The following is a 16,455-nucleotide window of genomic DNA, read 5'->3' on the forward strand; positions in this document are numbered from 1 at the left end:
ATGGCCAATCCATCTAATCTGCACATTTTTGCATTGTGGGAGGAAACCCACGCTGGCAAGGGGAGAACATGCAAACTCCACATAGTCACCCAAGGCTGGAACTGAACCCAGGTCCCTGGCGCTGAGGCAGCCGTGCTAACCACTGCCACTGTGTGCATCACATGGGATGTGGAGTGGATCTCTCTTGTAGCTGTTGACACCAGAATCCTTGTGCTTGAGCCATACAGTCATTCGCAGAAAAATGAAATTTCTTCACAAAAGCAAGAAATACTTCATTCAGAGCACATCCTACCAAATGATTGATCATTGAATTGGCTCTCCTGTGTATCCATAACTGGACATGTGCATGAATAAAAGACCACACTTACACTTGGAAAGAGTTAAAGTTTCATCATTATTTTAATAATTGTGGATTTTTCAGTTTATACAAGTCTTATATTTTACACTTTTCTTTCCCACAGGAGAAGCACTAGATATTTATCAAATTATTGAAAAAACAAATGGGTCTCTGAACAAAAGAAAACAAACATAAAACAAAAAGAAAGCTGCACAAACAAAGACAACTTCAAGGAGGCAGCAAACTCTCAGGTTTCGCTTGTGAATGTGGATTTTTCCCTGACGTTCAAATTGTCCAAACTGATAAGGCTTCGCGAGAATGTCAAGATAATCCCGCAATGTCTGGATGGGAAATGATTAAGTAAGCGTGGCAGAGATGAACGGGAAGTCTGGAGAAGGATGATTGCATTTTGAATAATTCAAAATGGGTGTAAATTCAAATGTAATGTCCATATTTATTGGACAAACCATCTACCCTTGCCATTATAGTTTCATCTTTTCCTCTTTTTCTTCTTTGGTTCCCGGTTTTCCTGGTTTTCATCTACGGTGATATTCGACTAGAGAACGAGAGTAAAAAGTTCTGGTGTATTAATTGTACAAAATACAAACCTCAATAAGTGTATTTGCTTCATTTAACACAAAATCTCAGTAATGCTGCAAGACTTCTTCTCTCTTTCCTGTGCTGTAATTACTATAATTGTATCAGTATGAGCTATGAACAACCACTTGGCAAATCAACATGATCATTTCCCAGTGATTATTCATGGGTCAGGGATTAGCACCATTGGGTAGCAGTAATAACTGGGTGTATTTAAAGTCTCTTAGGATGAACATGCTACTTGGCACGGCTCTCACTATAATTGCGTGCTCCATACTCATTGCAGACACTCCTCATTACCTCTTTCCAATCAGAAGGGAGTTAACTCGCACATTTAATCGAAGCACACAGTTCAGATTCCTTTTCACTCCTACTGTGTGGAACTCCTGACGTTAATAATAAAAAAAAAATCCTCTTTGTGGGTTAATCACTTAAGATGCTACCACCTGCATTTTTTGTATGTAATAAGGTAGGAATTGTTATGGTGGCAATTTATGCAGTGATATCAATAACGAGCTTACAAAATTTCCTTTTGAAACGCAATTGATATCACAGGTTTGTCCACCGTCCTTATCCATCAACAATTTAAGCTGCACTTTAGATAAATTATGACAAATTACATTAAAATGTTGAGTAACAAGATACAAAATAAGGTTGTTGGTTAGCGGCTGTATTGTCCAAAGGAATTAAAGTAACATCGTTTTTTTCTCAAGTTAAAAAAACCAGCTGAAATATGAAAAGTATTTAAGGGGAATAAAGATAATTTAATGGAGGCATTCATTGCCAGAGAGCATTTGCAGCCCCACCATTCCATTCCCTTTTGTGGCCCTTGAGAGACCACGTGCCAAGCTTTCATTCACAGCCATCCAAGATGCTTTTTCCCCTTTCTTGCTCGCCACCATAAAAGGATGGAATCCTGTTTGGACTCACTCAGCTATCATAAATGAAAAGGCCACATTAAAATAGAACTATTTAGTTAACTAGCAACCCTCTACTTCCTTTTCCTCTGGGGAAGAGCATTCTCATGGAAGTTAACTCCCTCCATGGCGTTGGTGCACATGATAGCAGTTGAGTGTGATCTTTGAACAAAACATTGCTTGGGCCTTCAACACAATGTTTGAGTAATGTTGAAATTATACAGAGTTGGGTGTGCAAACTGACCTCAACAACCTGTCCTGGTCTCCCCATGCCGACGCTATAGTTAAGAAAGCCTCTACTTTCTCAGAAGACTAAGGAAATTTGGCATGTCAGCTACAACTCTCACCAACTTTTACAGATGCACCATAGAAAGCATCCTTTCTGGTTGTATCACAGCTTGGTATGGCTACTGCTCTGCCCAAGACCGCAAGGAACTACAAAAGGTCGTGAATGTAGCCCAATCCATCACGCAAACCAGCCTCCCATCCATTGACTCTGTCTACACTTCCTGCTGCCTCGGCAAAGCAGCCAGCATAATTAAGGAACCCACGCACCCCGGACATTCTATCTTTCTCTACACCCTAGCTATGACTGTAACATTACATTCTGCACTCTCTCGTTTCCCTCTCTATGAACGGTATGCTTTGTATAGCGCGCAAGAAACAATACTTTTCACTCTATACTGATACATGTGACAATAACAAATCAAATAAAACAAGTGCGTTTCTATCTTTACCTGATTATCTACTTCATCCTGGATTTCTTCCGCTTCCTGTTCCTGGAGTGCTGCGTCCAATGTGGCTGGATTAATCCTGAAATCTCTTGCTGTGCTGAGCTTCATGTACTGCATCAAGTTCACCTGCAAGGGGGGGAAAAAAAACTTAGAAGATCGAGAAAGTGCAGAACATTGGAGCACACAGGCTATGGCAGCTTTTCAAAAATGACTTGTCAACTCATTCATAACAACTGAGCCCAGTTCCACAAGGAGTAAACAATAGAGTGAAGGTGAACACAAATTAAACTGCAACAGCAGAAATGGAGAAGCGCAGATTCAAACTAATGTAGTTTCAGAACATATGAATAGAGGTTCTTCTCTCAGAGTGATCAATATGTAGAATATCGATCACGAAGAGAAGAGAGGTGGCGGCATGGTGACACTGTTGCCTCACAGCGCCAGGAACCCAGGTTCGATTCCTGGCTTGGGTCACTGTCTGTGTGGAATTTGCACGTTCTCCCCGTGTCTGCATGGGTTTCCTCCGGGTGCTCCGGTTTCCTCCCACAATCCAAAGATGTGCGGGTTAGGTGGATTGGCCATGCTAAATTGTCCCTTAGTGTCAGGGGGACTAGCTAGGGTAAGTGTATGGGGTTATGGGGATAGGGCCTGGGTGGGATTGTGGTCGGTGCAGACCCGATGGGCCGAATGGCCTCTTTCTACACTGTCGGATTCTATGATTCTAATTAAACTTCCAGTTAGGATAGTAAAACCATGTAATCACTGAAGAACAAGTCAGGTACTGTGGTTGGGAGGCAGGAAGAAAGTAAATAACTGCATGGATTAGCTAACAGCTGCTTTGATCATCAATATCCAGTGGAATAGGTAAAAGCAAATTACTGCGGATGCTAGAATCTAAAGTAAAGTTTATTTATTAGTCACAAGTAAGGCTTACATTAACACTGCAATAAAGTTACTGTGAAATTCCCCTAGTCGCCACAGTCCGGTGCCTGTTTGGGTCAAAGCACCTAACCAGCACGTCTTTCAGAATGTGGGAGGAAACCGGAGCACCCGGAGGAAACCCGCGCAGACACAGGGAGAATGTGCAGACTCCGCACGGATAGTGACCCAAGCCGGGAATTGAACCCGGGTCCCTGGGGCTGTGAAGCAGCAGTGCTAACCACTGTGCTACCGTGCCGCCCAATCTGAAACCAAAAGAGAAAATGCTGGAAAATCTCAGCAGGTCTGACAGCATCTGTAAGGAGAGAAAAGAATTGACGTTTCGAGTCCAGATGACCCTTCGTCAAAGCTAAAAGGCATGCCTTTTAGTTTTGACAAAGGGTCATCTGGACTCGAAATGTCAGCTCTTTTCTCTCCTTACAGCTGCTGCCAGACCCTCTAGTGAAACAGAACCACCTTTGTCATAGGCAAATGCATTTTTGCAACATTGCACTCGGCATAAAGTAAAAGATCTGTATCCAAATTCGTCAATAATCTGAAAAATTGAAACTGGAAAGCACCAGCAAAACAAAAACATTTGTCCTGACTCAGTCTCAGGTGTTTTGCTAATTTTTGCATAGGCCAACTGTCTTTATCTGGTGCACTGTACACAGCTTTGGGTAGTTGATAAGAGGAAGGGTATTACTGCTCTTGGGAAGGTTACAGAGGAGAGCAGCGAAGTGCTTCAGAAATGTAATTCATTTGATTTGATTTATTATTGTCACTTGTGTTGAAAAGTATTGTTTCTTGCTCGCTATACAGACAAAGCAATCCGTTCATAGAGAAGGAAAGATGAGGGTGCAGAATGTATTGTTACAGTCATAGCTAGGGTGTAGAGAAAGATCAGCTTAATATAAAGTAGGTCCATTCAAAAGTCTGACGGCAGCAGGGAAGAAGCCGTTCTTGAGTTGGTTGGCACGTGACCTCATCCCGAGAGTATGGGTTTGTTCTCTTTGAAACAAAAGGATGCTTTCAAGATAATGAGCAGGTTAACAAAAATGATCCAGGCAAACCGTTCCGTGATGCAAATCTCACATCATAGGGTTCTGGAACCAAAGCCACTTACAGGAAAGCAAATCAGAAATGTTACTACTTTATCCACGAGGTAATCAAATCAAGTTAGCAGGAAAGTATATTAAAGAAAGTACAAGTGGACTCCAGGCAATTTCTTGTATTTCTGGAGAGTAGAGAGAAAGAGTTGAAGGGTGTAGCCAGACGATGGGTTTGTGGAGTTGGTTGTGATTGATCAGTGAAGAGGCAGATATGTTGGGCATAACGGCTTTCCTTCTTCTGATTTGTAGCACAGTGGTTCGCACTGCAGCCTCACAGCACCAGAGACCCGGGTTCAATTCCCGGCTTGGGTCACTGTCTGTGTGGAGTCTGCACGTTCTCTCCGTGTCTGCGTAGGTTTCCTCCCAAAGTCCAAAAGACGCGCTGGTTAGGTGCATTGGCCATGCTAAATTCTCCCTCACTGTACATAAACAGTTGCCAGATATGGCAATCAGGAGATTTTCACAGTAACTTCACTGCAGTGTTAATGTAAGCCTACTTGTGAGTAATAAATAAATTTTAAACTTTTTAAAAACATCATACTGGTGTTGCCTCAGCAGAGCAGCCAGCATAATTAAGGACCCCATGCACCCCGGACATTTTCTCTTCCGCCTTCTTCCTTCGGGAAAAACTTACAGAAGTCGGAGGTCACGTACTCGAGAACAGCTTCTTCCCTGCTGCTGTCAGACTTTTGAATAGACCTACCTCGCACTAAGTTGATCTTTCCCTACACTCTAGCTATGACTGTAACACTACATTCTGCACTCTCTCCTTTCTTTCTCTATGGATGGTATGCTTTGTCTGTACAGTGAGCAAGAAACAATACTTTTCACTGCATACTAATACATGTGACAATAATAAATCAAACAACCAAATACCAGTATGATTATAAAAGAGATTAAGTACCCTAGGGATTTAAAAATAAATTTCTTCAGTGTCTTTCATCTCTCCATGATAATGCAATGTTTCTTACTAAAATGAAATAAGAACTCAAATTAATACTATTTCCCAAACAAAATTTTGTGTTTGCCACCTACCTTTGATTTCTTGGTGAGATGAATCAGAAATTTTTCATACTGCTCAATGGCAAATATCAGGTTGGGTATCGGCTTAGTTTCACGGAGGACTCTGGCCTATATATAGAGCAATGAAGATGTAAACCATTCTCAGAACAAAAATATTACACGCATCAGGTCAATGGAAGGCAGAGTAATGATCACACTAAGAATGTACAATTGTTTATGATGGTCTCAATGACTGTAATTTATAAATTATCTCCTAGTGAGAACGTTAGTAATATTTTGCACATAGCCAAAGCACCTGAACTCAAGCCAGAAGTGAGGCATTTTTGTGGGCAGACTCGCATTTCCACTTGGCCTCATGCTTCAAAGCAGCACGGGATAGAGTAGAGAGCTCTGGGTGAGTCCTGAACTCGGGGGCACTGTTTTAAAATTAGGGGTTGCCCTTTTAAGACAGAGAGGTTGAGAATTTTTTTCTCCCAGTGGGTTGTGCAACTTTGAAACTCTGCTGCATTAGTGTGTGGAGGCAGGGTCATTGAATATTTAAGGCGGAGATTGATAGATTCTTGTTAAGCAAGGGGATCAAAGGTTATGGGGGGGTAGATGGGAATGTGGAATTAGAAACAAACAGATCAGCCATGATCTTATTGAATGTCTAGCAGGCTCCAGGGACCAAATGACCTACTTCTGCTCCTATTTCCTCTGTAAGGTATCATGTTCAATTCCCCAGTTCATACAAAGCTTACTCATTGTCATAAAAAACTTTAATTTGCCTCTTTGCCCTTGGATTGGAAAGTGGAGGAAAACAACTTGTATTCCCACTTGTAGCCACTATCCCAATGACAGCTGCTGACAACTGTAGATCCGTGTCCCAACAAGAGTCAGTATCGCCAGGAGAGATGAGAAAACTGGTGGGGCAAAAAAGGTGCTGCCAACATGCATGCCCTCTGCTATGTCACACACAAAACTTGAACTGAAATAACAATCCTGCTACAAAATTGGAAAAAAGCCTCAACGCTAAAATTCACTCAGATAATTTCTTTATAATTAATTTAAACACAAGCATCACTTGATTTTTAAATTTAAAAAAGTCTTTTGTTTGAAGTTATGCTCATGGAAGTCGATAGAGATTAGGATCAGTCCTGAACGCCATGCCCGCCACTGTTGCTAACTAAAGCATACCATTATGGATGCATGAACAGTAACCATTTAGCTGGACTAGAGGGCTACCAACACCTGTGGCCTCACGCCCCAAGAATCAGGAGGGGAAAGCTAAAATAAAAATCAGATTCAATTTATACCAGGTGTAAAGATAGTGCCTTTTCTAACTAGCTCAGTGTAATGCCTTTGAACTCTTCCGAAGTACGGGGGTTCCTCTTCTACTTTTCCCTTTAAAAAAATCTTTAAATAACACAATAATTAATGGTCATTATCCCTCCTGAGTGATCTAAGTCATGAGTAAGGATGTATATATTGTAAAGAAGTTTCATACAAAATTAAAAAATATATGGGGGAAAGAGCTCAAACTAGTAAATAGCAAATTTAAGGCTATCAGGATATTCTTTTTCACACGTAGCAATTTAACATATGGAATGGTTTATTTGATAGTCATAGAGGCAAAAACCTTGGAATTATTTAAGAACCATTAGATGATGCAATGGTAAGACTATAGGATCATTTAAGATGGACAAACCAAGACAGCTGAATAGTCTTCCTCATCTGTATTTATGTTGTGAACAAAATGTCTCTGAATTGGGTTATAGCTTTTACAGATCCCGTACCATTGCTGCAGTGTTGGCTGCCATCATCTGCTTCTTGTCTTTTTTTTTTCCTGCACCTCCTCCAAAGCTCATTGTCATACTCTGAACATTCTGTTTGGGAAAACTCAAGTTAGAATTAAAAAGCTCAACAATTTTGTTCCTTCCTTCACCCAGCCCCCAAACAGTAACAAAACACCCAAAGTTACAAGAGGTACAACATAAAACCAGATAGGGTATAAATTACAATTTGAAACTTCTGAGGCTTTCCCTGATTGGAATTGGCTGATACTTAAAACACAAATACACAGCTAAATTAAAGATTTTTTTGCTAATACATTTTAAATTGATCTTGATCAATTGGGCCAGTGGGCTGATGAATGGCAGATGGAGTTCAATTTAGATAAATGCGAGGTGATGCACTTTGGTTGATCGAACCAGGGCAGGACTTACTCAGTTAATGGTAGGACGTTGGGGAGAGTTATAGAACAAAGAGATTTAGGGGAATAGGTTCATAGCTCCTTGAAAGTGGAGTCACGGGTGGACAGAGTAGTAAAGAAGGCATTCGGCATGCTTGGTTTCATTGGCCAGAACATTGAATACAGGAGTTGGGACGTCTTGTTGAAGTTGTACAGGATATTGGTAAGGCCACACTTGGAATACTGTGTACAGTTCTGGTCACCCTATTAGAGAAAGGATATAATTAAACTAGAAAGAATGCAGAAAAGATTTACCAGGATGCTACCGGGAATTGATGGTTTGAGTTATAAGGAGAGGCTGGGTAGACTGGGACTTTTTTCTCTGGAGCGTAGGAGGCTGAGGGGTGATGTTATAGAGGTCGATAAAATAATGAGGGGCATAGATCAGCTAGATAGTCAATATTTTTTCCCAAAGGTAGGGGAGTCTAAAACTATAGGGCATAGGTTTAAGGTGAGAAGGGAGAGATACAAAAGAGTCCAGAGGGGCAATTCTTTCACACAGAGGGTGGTGAGTGTCTGGAACAAGCTGCCAGAGGTAGTAGAGGCAGGTACAATTCTGTCTTTTAAAAAGGGTTTAGATAGTTATATGGGTACGATGGGTATAGAGGGATATGGGCCAAACACGGGCAATTGGGACTAGGGGTTAAAAAAAAGGGCGGCATGGACAAGTTAAGTCGAAGGGCCTGTTTCCATGCTGTAAACTTCTAAGACTCTAAAATAAGCTAAAAGAGCTGACAATTTGATCATATTGATACTGAACTTAGTCAATTATTTACATTAAATGGGTTATATTAGTTAAGACATGGTGCCCCGCAAAATAATGTGTGGATTGCAAATTTGATCCCTGATCCATTCTGGTCAAGATTTCGGAGGATGCTACAATTTGCCTTCGTTTGGGGGAAATCTCAGTCCAGAGTTTCTGTTCCTAATTAGAACTTGATGAACCTTACTGTAACATACATGTGTAATAATTAGGCGAGAACAGAATTAAGCTTCGTTGTGACATCCCTCTCTTTCTCCTCTTTGCTTTCCCCTAACCCCCCCACCGGTCGAAGTCTGCTGACTTGGGTGAGATGCCAGAGAGTGGGAAGTGCCCACACCTTCAAGACAGGAAATAATTTATCATTTCTGTCGATGACAAAGAGGAATAGCAAATCAGAATTGCCTGATTTATGCAATTAATTGTCCTCGACATGACTAAGTGTACAATACTGGTGCCCACAAATATTGAACACTGATCCCCCCCCCAGCAAACAAGTAATAAAGTGCATCTTAAAACATGCTGTAATTGTGAGAAAAATCATGTTCAACTGCTTGAATAAATAGTAAAACTGAATTGTTACATACCTGAACATACGTTATGAATGCATAGCACTGTGGGGTCAGGTGTGATCCTGAAAGTTTAACCTACAGGCAAAAAAATCAAGACTTTACTCCTCAGTTGACTGTATATCAGTACCTAGATTCCATTGAAGGCAGACTGAGAACTTCAACCCATTATATCATGTGGTGAAGGGATGCAGATTTGCTCTCGGGTGTGGCTCAGCTCCTGACCTTGCTACAACAATGCGAGAGAGATCGAGCTTCACGCAACAGAACAGAAAAATGAAATAAAATCAGAGCAAGTGCCATTTCTCACCTATTCTTGCGATCTTGTGATACTAGCACAGCCTCAAAGCAGGTCATCCCTCAGCCTAATGTGGTTTGTGGACCATTTAGAGGGAGTCCTCACCACTCTTCAATCAATCTTTTCCTTCACCATTTCCTCACATCTCATTCTGTGGCCCTGCATCCATTTTTTAAAAATTATGCCCGCAAAGTGCCTAATTTAAAAGTGCCATATTAATGCATATTCTTGAACGTAATTCATCTTAAATGGTAGGACAACAGATTGGAGATGCAATTTCCCACTGGACAAAGAAAAACAATATTGTCTGTACCAGCAAAGACGGGGAACGAGGAATCCCAAAACTTCATCAGCTTTTTCCCCATAAGAGCAAAATGGCATGAACTGCCAGGTTTACGCCCCAGGATACCCTTAATTGTTTCCTGACTGATCACTGGTAGAAGGCTTCGGCCAGATTGTCTGCTATTCATTTTAGCTACAAGAGGGTTGGGGGAAGAATATATTAATGGAAAGAAACAAAAATCTGACTCCACCCTTGTAGTGCTGGATAAATATACTAATGCTCATCGGAGGTCTACAATGCTAGGTTTGATCTCTGTACTGGATTAACGGATTAGAATTGGTGAAATAGGAAAGGGGTGAATTGGCTTTAGTACGAGAGAAGGAGAATCAGTAGAGTTCTGACTGATATTCAGTGACCCCAATGTTGAGAATTACGAATCTCTACATTCACACAGTGGCGGCACATGGTTAGCATAGCTGCCTCACAGCGCCAGGGTCCCGAGTTTGATTCTCGGCTTGGGTCACTATCTGTGCAGAGTCTGCACATTCTCCCAGTGTCTGCTTGGGTTACCTCCAGGTGTTCCGGTTTCTTCCCAATAGTCCAAAGATGTGCGGGTTAGGTGGATTGGCAATGCTACATTGCCATTTAGTGTCAGGGGAACTAGCTAGGATAAGTACATGGGGTTATGGAGATTGGGCCTGGGTGGGATTGTGGTCGGTGCAGACTCGATGGGCCGAATGTCCTCCTTCTGCACTGTTCGGATTCTATGATTCTCACTTCAAGTAAGGATGTAATCATAGTTTAATAGCCTGCTGTCAAATATGGACATAAAAAAATGGACACCGGAATGGTACTGGAATCCTGCTGGTACAAGTGAAACCAAGTAACCATTTCAGGAATGACCAATACAAAATGATGTAATTTCAATTGTTTCAGTTCATCCTGCCAACTGGAATAGGGGTCAATTCGCTGCTCTGGAATTAGCAAAGCATTGATTTGCTGCCCCCTTGTGGTACCACTGCTTGTAAAAAAGAATGCAACACATTTACCAGCAGCTGAAAGTCTCCTGGCCTGACATACTTAGTAGACTTCCGCTACAAAATACAGTAAAATACATGCAATGTGTATAAAGCAGCAAGTTTTTATTAAAGGGGCACAGTCTTCGTTGATAATGCCATTATATTTGGAGAGGGAGAACTGCTGTATTGACAGTTTGTAGATGATGCAATTATTCTTCTGGAGACAAATTACATCATGGTGCTTTTGCTAAAAATGCTTTTGCATGAAGAGGGTGCTCTTTGAATTAAATACACACCAATCGAGAGAGAACAATGTACATCAACTGAGGTCCCTTTGCCTAGTAAATCATATGGGAATCAGGATATTACAAAGAAGGTAATAGGAGGTGCAAGGAGGAAATATTTTTAAAAATTGCATGAGATAGCAATAATAGTAGTCCAGTTTGGGAAAATGTGAGTCCAATAAAGATAGATACAGGTGAGGCTAAGAAAATGGCAGACTTGTAAAATAAGTACTTTTTCACCTGTTTCCCTGGTGGCACAGTGGTTAGCACTGCTGCCTCACAGCGCCAGGAACCCGGGTTTAATTCTGGCCTCGGGTCACTGTCTGTGTGAAGTTTGCACTTTCTCCCCATGTCTGTGTGGGTTTCCTCCGGCTGCTCTGGTTTCCTCCCACAGTCCAAAGATGTGCGGGTTAGGCTGATTGACCATGCTAAATTGACCCTCGTGTCAGGGGGATTAGCAGGGTAAATGTGCGGGGTTACGGGAATAGGGCCTGGGTGGGATTGTGGTCGGTACAGACTTGATGGACTGAATGGCCTCCTTCTGTACTGTAGGGATTCTATTCTATAAAAAGGATAAAGTACCACTAGCACAGTAAATTCTTAAAGTAAGTGATGGAGAGGAACTTAGTAGATTTTATATGAACGAAAAAAATGTGCATGAAAAAATAATCGGATGTAAGATGGGCAAATCTCCACGATGAAGCTCAATGTGGGGACTTGAGGTCATCTACTTTGCACCTGTGATAGTGAAATTTGAATCTTTTCTTGATAGAGACAAACCAGGAGATGTGAAGTACCAAAGGAATTTAGGCATCGAGTTAGACACATCACAAAGCTTGTGCACAGGTCCAAAATGCAGTCAGAAAGAATGTTGGCGTTTATCTCAGCAGGAAAAAAAACTGAGGAAACTATGCAGAGCCTTAATCAGGCCCCATCTAGATAATGCGTTCAGTTTTGGGCACTGCTCCCCATTAAAGACAAATTGACCTTAGAGAGGTTGCAGCAGCACAGATTCGTCAGAATAAAGAATGATACTGGGCCTGTAGAGGTTAAATGTTAGGGACAGGCTGTAGAAAGGATTGTATTCCCTTGTTTAGAAGGTTGAGATGACTTAAATCAATAGGCGGGATTTTTCAGCCGTGCTCGCTCCAATGCTGGAAAATCCCACTCGAGGTAAACAGACCTTTGTCTGTTCCATGTTCCACCCGCTATGATTCCCATGGCAGGCGGGACGAGAAAATTCTGTCCAAGGTGTTTAAAATGATAAAATAATTCAACAGTAGAGAAGCTATTTGCCCCATTTGAGGAACTCCGAGCAATTGAGCATAATTGTAAAATTAGACCTAGATCATTCAATTGCGGAATCAATTTTGACAAAGCGGTGTTAGAGATCTGAAATACTCAACCCAAAAAACCACTGATGCTGTGAATTGAAATTTTCAGGACTGAGTTTGATGTATATATTTGTTTGGTAATGGCATTGAGGGATATGGGGAGAAGGCAGGTGAATGGAGTTGAATTACAGATCAACCATGAGCTAACAGAATGGTTGAACAAGTTAGAGCAGCTGAATAGCCTACATCCATTCCAATATTGTGAAATATTCACCTGAAAAATACACTTTATCTCAATGTTGCTAGTAAAAAATTAAAAGAGGGGGTAAGCAGCTTCAGAAATTAAGTATCATAGTTTCGTACCCACCAGCTTCTCAAATCTTGCAGGGAGATGTGCCACATGTCCCGTGTAACCCTGGATGTACTGGGTGGGCATACAAAAGAAATGAAAAGTTAGGATGCCATATAGTCAAAGCAGGAAGAAGCATTTTCGCACATAGTCAGGAAGTCCAGTTCCTCCAATGAATCGAGTAAGACTGGATCCCCACATAGCTGAATTACCAGACAATCGGAAACATTTTGCAGTAATGTAATAAAAACAAAGGGTACTCCTCCAGGGTCTACTTCACAATCTACATAATCCACCATCAGATTGGCCAATTGATTCACCAAACCAAGAAAGAGAGTACATTTTTCCTCCTTCACTTAGATTGCCCAAGAAACATTCAAAAGGAAACTGGGTTGACACCTGCTATGGCAGGAAGTAGAGTACATTTAGGTTAAGCGAAAGACAAAACATGGTCAGGTTTGGTCCTGAAATTGGGATTGAACAATGAAGTGAGACTATTTTATGGCTGACTGGATTCATTCACTATTGTGATTATTTTAGCAGCAGAATTGTCAACTCTCCACGTTTAAAGGCACCAAGTTTCATGCAATGATCTATCAAACTCTTAGAGGATAGTGGTGGAGTGATAATATTAATGGACCAGCAATCTAGAGGTGCAGTCTAATGATCTAGGACCTGAGTTCAAATCCTGCCAAAGCAGTTGGTGGAATTTAAATTCAATTAATTAATAAAGTCAATTAATTAATAAAATAAATCTGGAATCGAAAGCTAGTCTCAGTAATGGTTACCATGAAATCGTCATTCATTGTCATAAGAAACCTACCTAGTTCACCAAAGGAAGGAAATCTGCCGTCCTTACCTGGTCTGACCTACATGTGACTCCAGAACTACAGCAATGTGGTTAAGAGTCAACTGCCCCTCTGAAACGGCCTAGCAAGCCACTCAGTTGTACCAAACTGCTAACTAAAAGTCCGGCCTTTTGGCTAAGATCAAGTGTAGTATGGTCGGCAGCCCATGGTCGGCCGCACTTGGTTGAGGTCATTAGGTTACACTGAAGCTTCATATGTTTCATATGAAGCAATTTTTTAAAGCGGCATCTCGGCCTTTTGGCTAAGATGCAAATGAGCTCAAGTCTTGGAGGAGGAACCTCCCCCTTCTCCAATCAGCTTGGCTCATGTAGATCAGGCCCAGGACAGGGTGGTTTGGTCGCTCGCCTTGTCTTGTCAGCCTGGATCTGAAATGTCTCAACTTGTTGAGACTCTGAATTGGATTTGATTGAATTGGAAAAGTATTTTAAAAAACTGCTAACTAAAAGTCATTCTTCAGTGGTTCACAAAGATGGCTCACAACCAGCTTCTCAAGAGCAATTAGGGTTAGGCAGCAAATGCTGCCCCAGCCAGCGACACCCACATCCCATAAAGAATGAAAAAAGGAACCCCCATTTTTAAAATATTTCCTTTTTATATTACTCTCCCAGTCTCCCCCACCGCCACCGAATGGAGACAGAGTCAGGAAAGTTAGTTTGGGGTTTTATACAGCGGTGGTTCACCTTACCATTCAATTTCACTTCCCGTTATGATTTGGAGTGAAGAACCAGAAGAAAATTCATCCATTAAAGTTCAATACACGGGTTACAATACCTCAGTCACATTCGTGATCATGGTCCAAGTATATTTTTCAGTAATTGTCAGGATTAAGCAGCAGCCGAGCTTTGCATACTCACATATTTCACGAATGAGGTGAGAACGTTGTATATTTTGACTAGGTCTTTCAGGAGAGTGTCCACACAGCTCCCAGCCGGAAGGGAGGTCTGGATCAGCTCATGGAAAGCCGTCAGCAGTGTGCCCAGTTGAAGGACAATAGCTTTCTCCACAGGTTCTCTTGCAGTTGATACTTGGCTGTTCTCATCTAGAGTGGAGAACAAATGTAATATTTGAGCATCCAAGTTGTTGAGAGTTTGAGTTACAAGCTCAAAGTTCCTCCTTTTTATCTGAAGAGTGTCCTCATTGGTTATGTAGTCACCTCCATTTTGCAGCCAATTACTATCGAAAGACTAATCGCATTCAAATTGGGTTGGCAGCAGATTTGAAGGGGTTGGGGACATACCCTAGGAGAGAGAACAGTTCAATCAGGTAACAAGGGGGCCAACATTTAGAAGGGGAGAGGGTGGGTCTCATGGACAAGATGAACTTGAAGAATAATTGTTTGGGTGATGGGTGGCTGGAAATATGTAACCATATTGCAGTATAAGTTAATGTCTCCTGGAGTGAAGATGAGGAACGGAAACAGGTAGGGGGGTTGAAGAAAATGTTTTCTCTCAGGCGTGCATGTTTCACTTTTGGGTCAAACCTATCAGATAACCAAGTAAACAATCATTCGTCTAAATACATAATCAAAGCAATTAGACAGAGCAATGAGACTATTGTAATCGCTGTCCCAAGTATTGCAAATATTTTAACTTCAGCGTTAGTTTGAGGTTAGTTATAACAGTTCTTTCACTGATAAAAGGTACTAAACTAAAACACATTATTATATGACTATTCATTTGCAAACTTGAACACTGCTCCAGTGACTCCCCGACACATTGTGAAGTCACTCACTGTTCACCTGCAACTATCCAGTCTTCCATCCATTTCCTTTACCTGTTGATTCTTTGTCAGAGCTCAGTTGGCCCTTCATCTTTATGATCAGCCAGTCTATTTCATCCAGAACCTTCTCTGTTTGGCTTAAAACCAGTTGCTACAAAAGAATAAACTGTTAATGTCGCAACTACTGATTTCAGGAACAAAATATTCTCTTTGTACAGCGATTAATTCAAACCATCATAAAATTAATTGACATATATGTAAAACAAAATGTGAAGCTTAATTTATTTTTGTTTACCAGATGGATTTTTTTTAAACGTCAAACATGAGGGAAAAACTGATGCTGGGTTGACTCAACTCTAACAGGCAAGTTCCCTTCCTAGTTAAGTATCATAGCTAAAAACAGCAAACGTTGAATAAACTCAGCAGAACTGGCAGTATCTGTGGAGAGAAAAATAGTTAACGTTTCGAGTCCATGTGACTCTTCTATAGTTTGTGAAACTCTGGCCGCGATTCTCCCATTGCGACCCGCAACTTTTCTGGTGGGAGACGCGCGCCGCCGGTCTTGTACCGGGATTTGCGCATGCGCCGGGAATGCATGCACATCTCCCAGAGCCGGCGAACAGTTGCCAGTCAGACCATGCTGGAAACCGGTGGGAAGGCAGGTAAGTCATTTGAATCTTTTGTAAATATGTTTTAAATGTGATTATCGGGAACTTTCGGGTCCTGATTGAATCTCCCACCCCGCCAGGAGTACTTAATTCCGTCGGGGTTCAGACTAGCTCCCCACGTTCAGGGAACTAGCGGGAAACCCTGTCGGAATGAAGGGGGGAGGGGGGGGCAATCGGGGCCCCCCAGGGAGTCAGACGGGGGGGGGGGGTTGTCATCCCCTGGGCATGAGCACCCTGGCAGTGCCAGCCTGTGCCCCCTGGCACTGTCCAAGGGGCAAAGTGCCTATGCCCAGGGGGCGCCTTGGCACTGCCCATCGGGCTGGGGGTGGGTGGTGGACGGTGGACTGTACATCGGAGCGCTCCGGAAAAGGGGGTGGTCAGGGCTGGCCCGTGATTGGGCTGTGGGGGGGCACTGGAGGGGCAGCACTGCGAGGG

The 16,455-nt window shown here is 42.0% G+C and overlaps 2 protein-coding genes across 6 annotated transcripts in view; one reads left to right on the forward strand and one right to left on the reverse strand.

Annotated features, from left to right (window-relative positions):
• polg (polymerase (DNA directed), gamma) overlaps positions 1-2,570 on the forward strand; it is a 53,523-nt gene extending 50,953 nt beyond the window's left edge. For all 3 annotated transcript variants that reach the window (XM_078241311.1, XM_078241312.1, XM_078241313.1), the window contains one exon: positions 462-2,570. In XM_078241311.1, the coding sequence (XP_078097437.1) occupies positions 462-532 (71 nt within the window). In that variant the 3' untranslated portion in view covers positions 533-2,570. The remainder of the gene's footprint in view (positions 1-461) is intronic.
• The window catches only part of fanci (FA complementation group I), a 69,276-nt gene continuing 53,196 nt past the window's right edge, over positions 376-16,455 (reverse strand). For all 3 annotated transcript variants that reach the window (XM_078241308.1, XM_078241310.1, XM_078241309.1), the window contains 8 exons: positions 15,407-15,503; positions 14,488-14,672; positions 12,783-12,839; positions 9,216-9,275; positions 7,414-7,503; positions 5,651-5,746; positions 2,589-2,711; positions 376-893 (listed from right to left, as the gene is read on the reverse strand). In XM_078241308.1, coding sequence (XP_078097434.1) covers positions 828-893; positions 2,589-2,711; positions 5,651-5,746; positions 7,414-7,503; positions 9,216-9,275; positions 12,783-12,839; positions 14,488-14,672; positions 15,407-15,503 — 774 coding nt within the window. In that variant the 3' untranslated portion in view covers positions 376-827. The remainder of the gene's footprint in view (positions 894-2,588; positions 2,712-5,650; positions 5,747-7,413; positions 7,504-9,215; positions 9,276-12,782; positions 12,840-14,487; positions 14,673-15,406; positions 15,504-16,455) is intronic.

Source organism: Mustelus asterias, chromosome 24 (assembly GCF_964213995.1).
Source record: "Mustelus asterias chromosome 24, sMusAst1.hap1.1, whole genome shotgun sequence".
NCBI classification, from domain to species: Eukaryota; Metazoa; Chordata; class Chondrichthyes; order Carcharhiniformes; family Triakidae; genus Mustelus; species Mustelus asterias.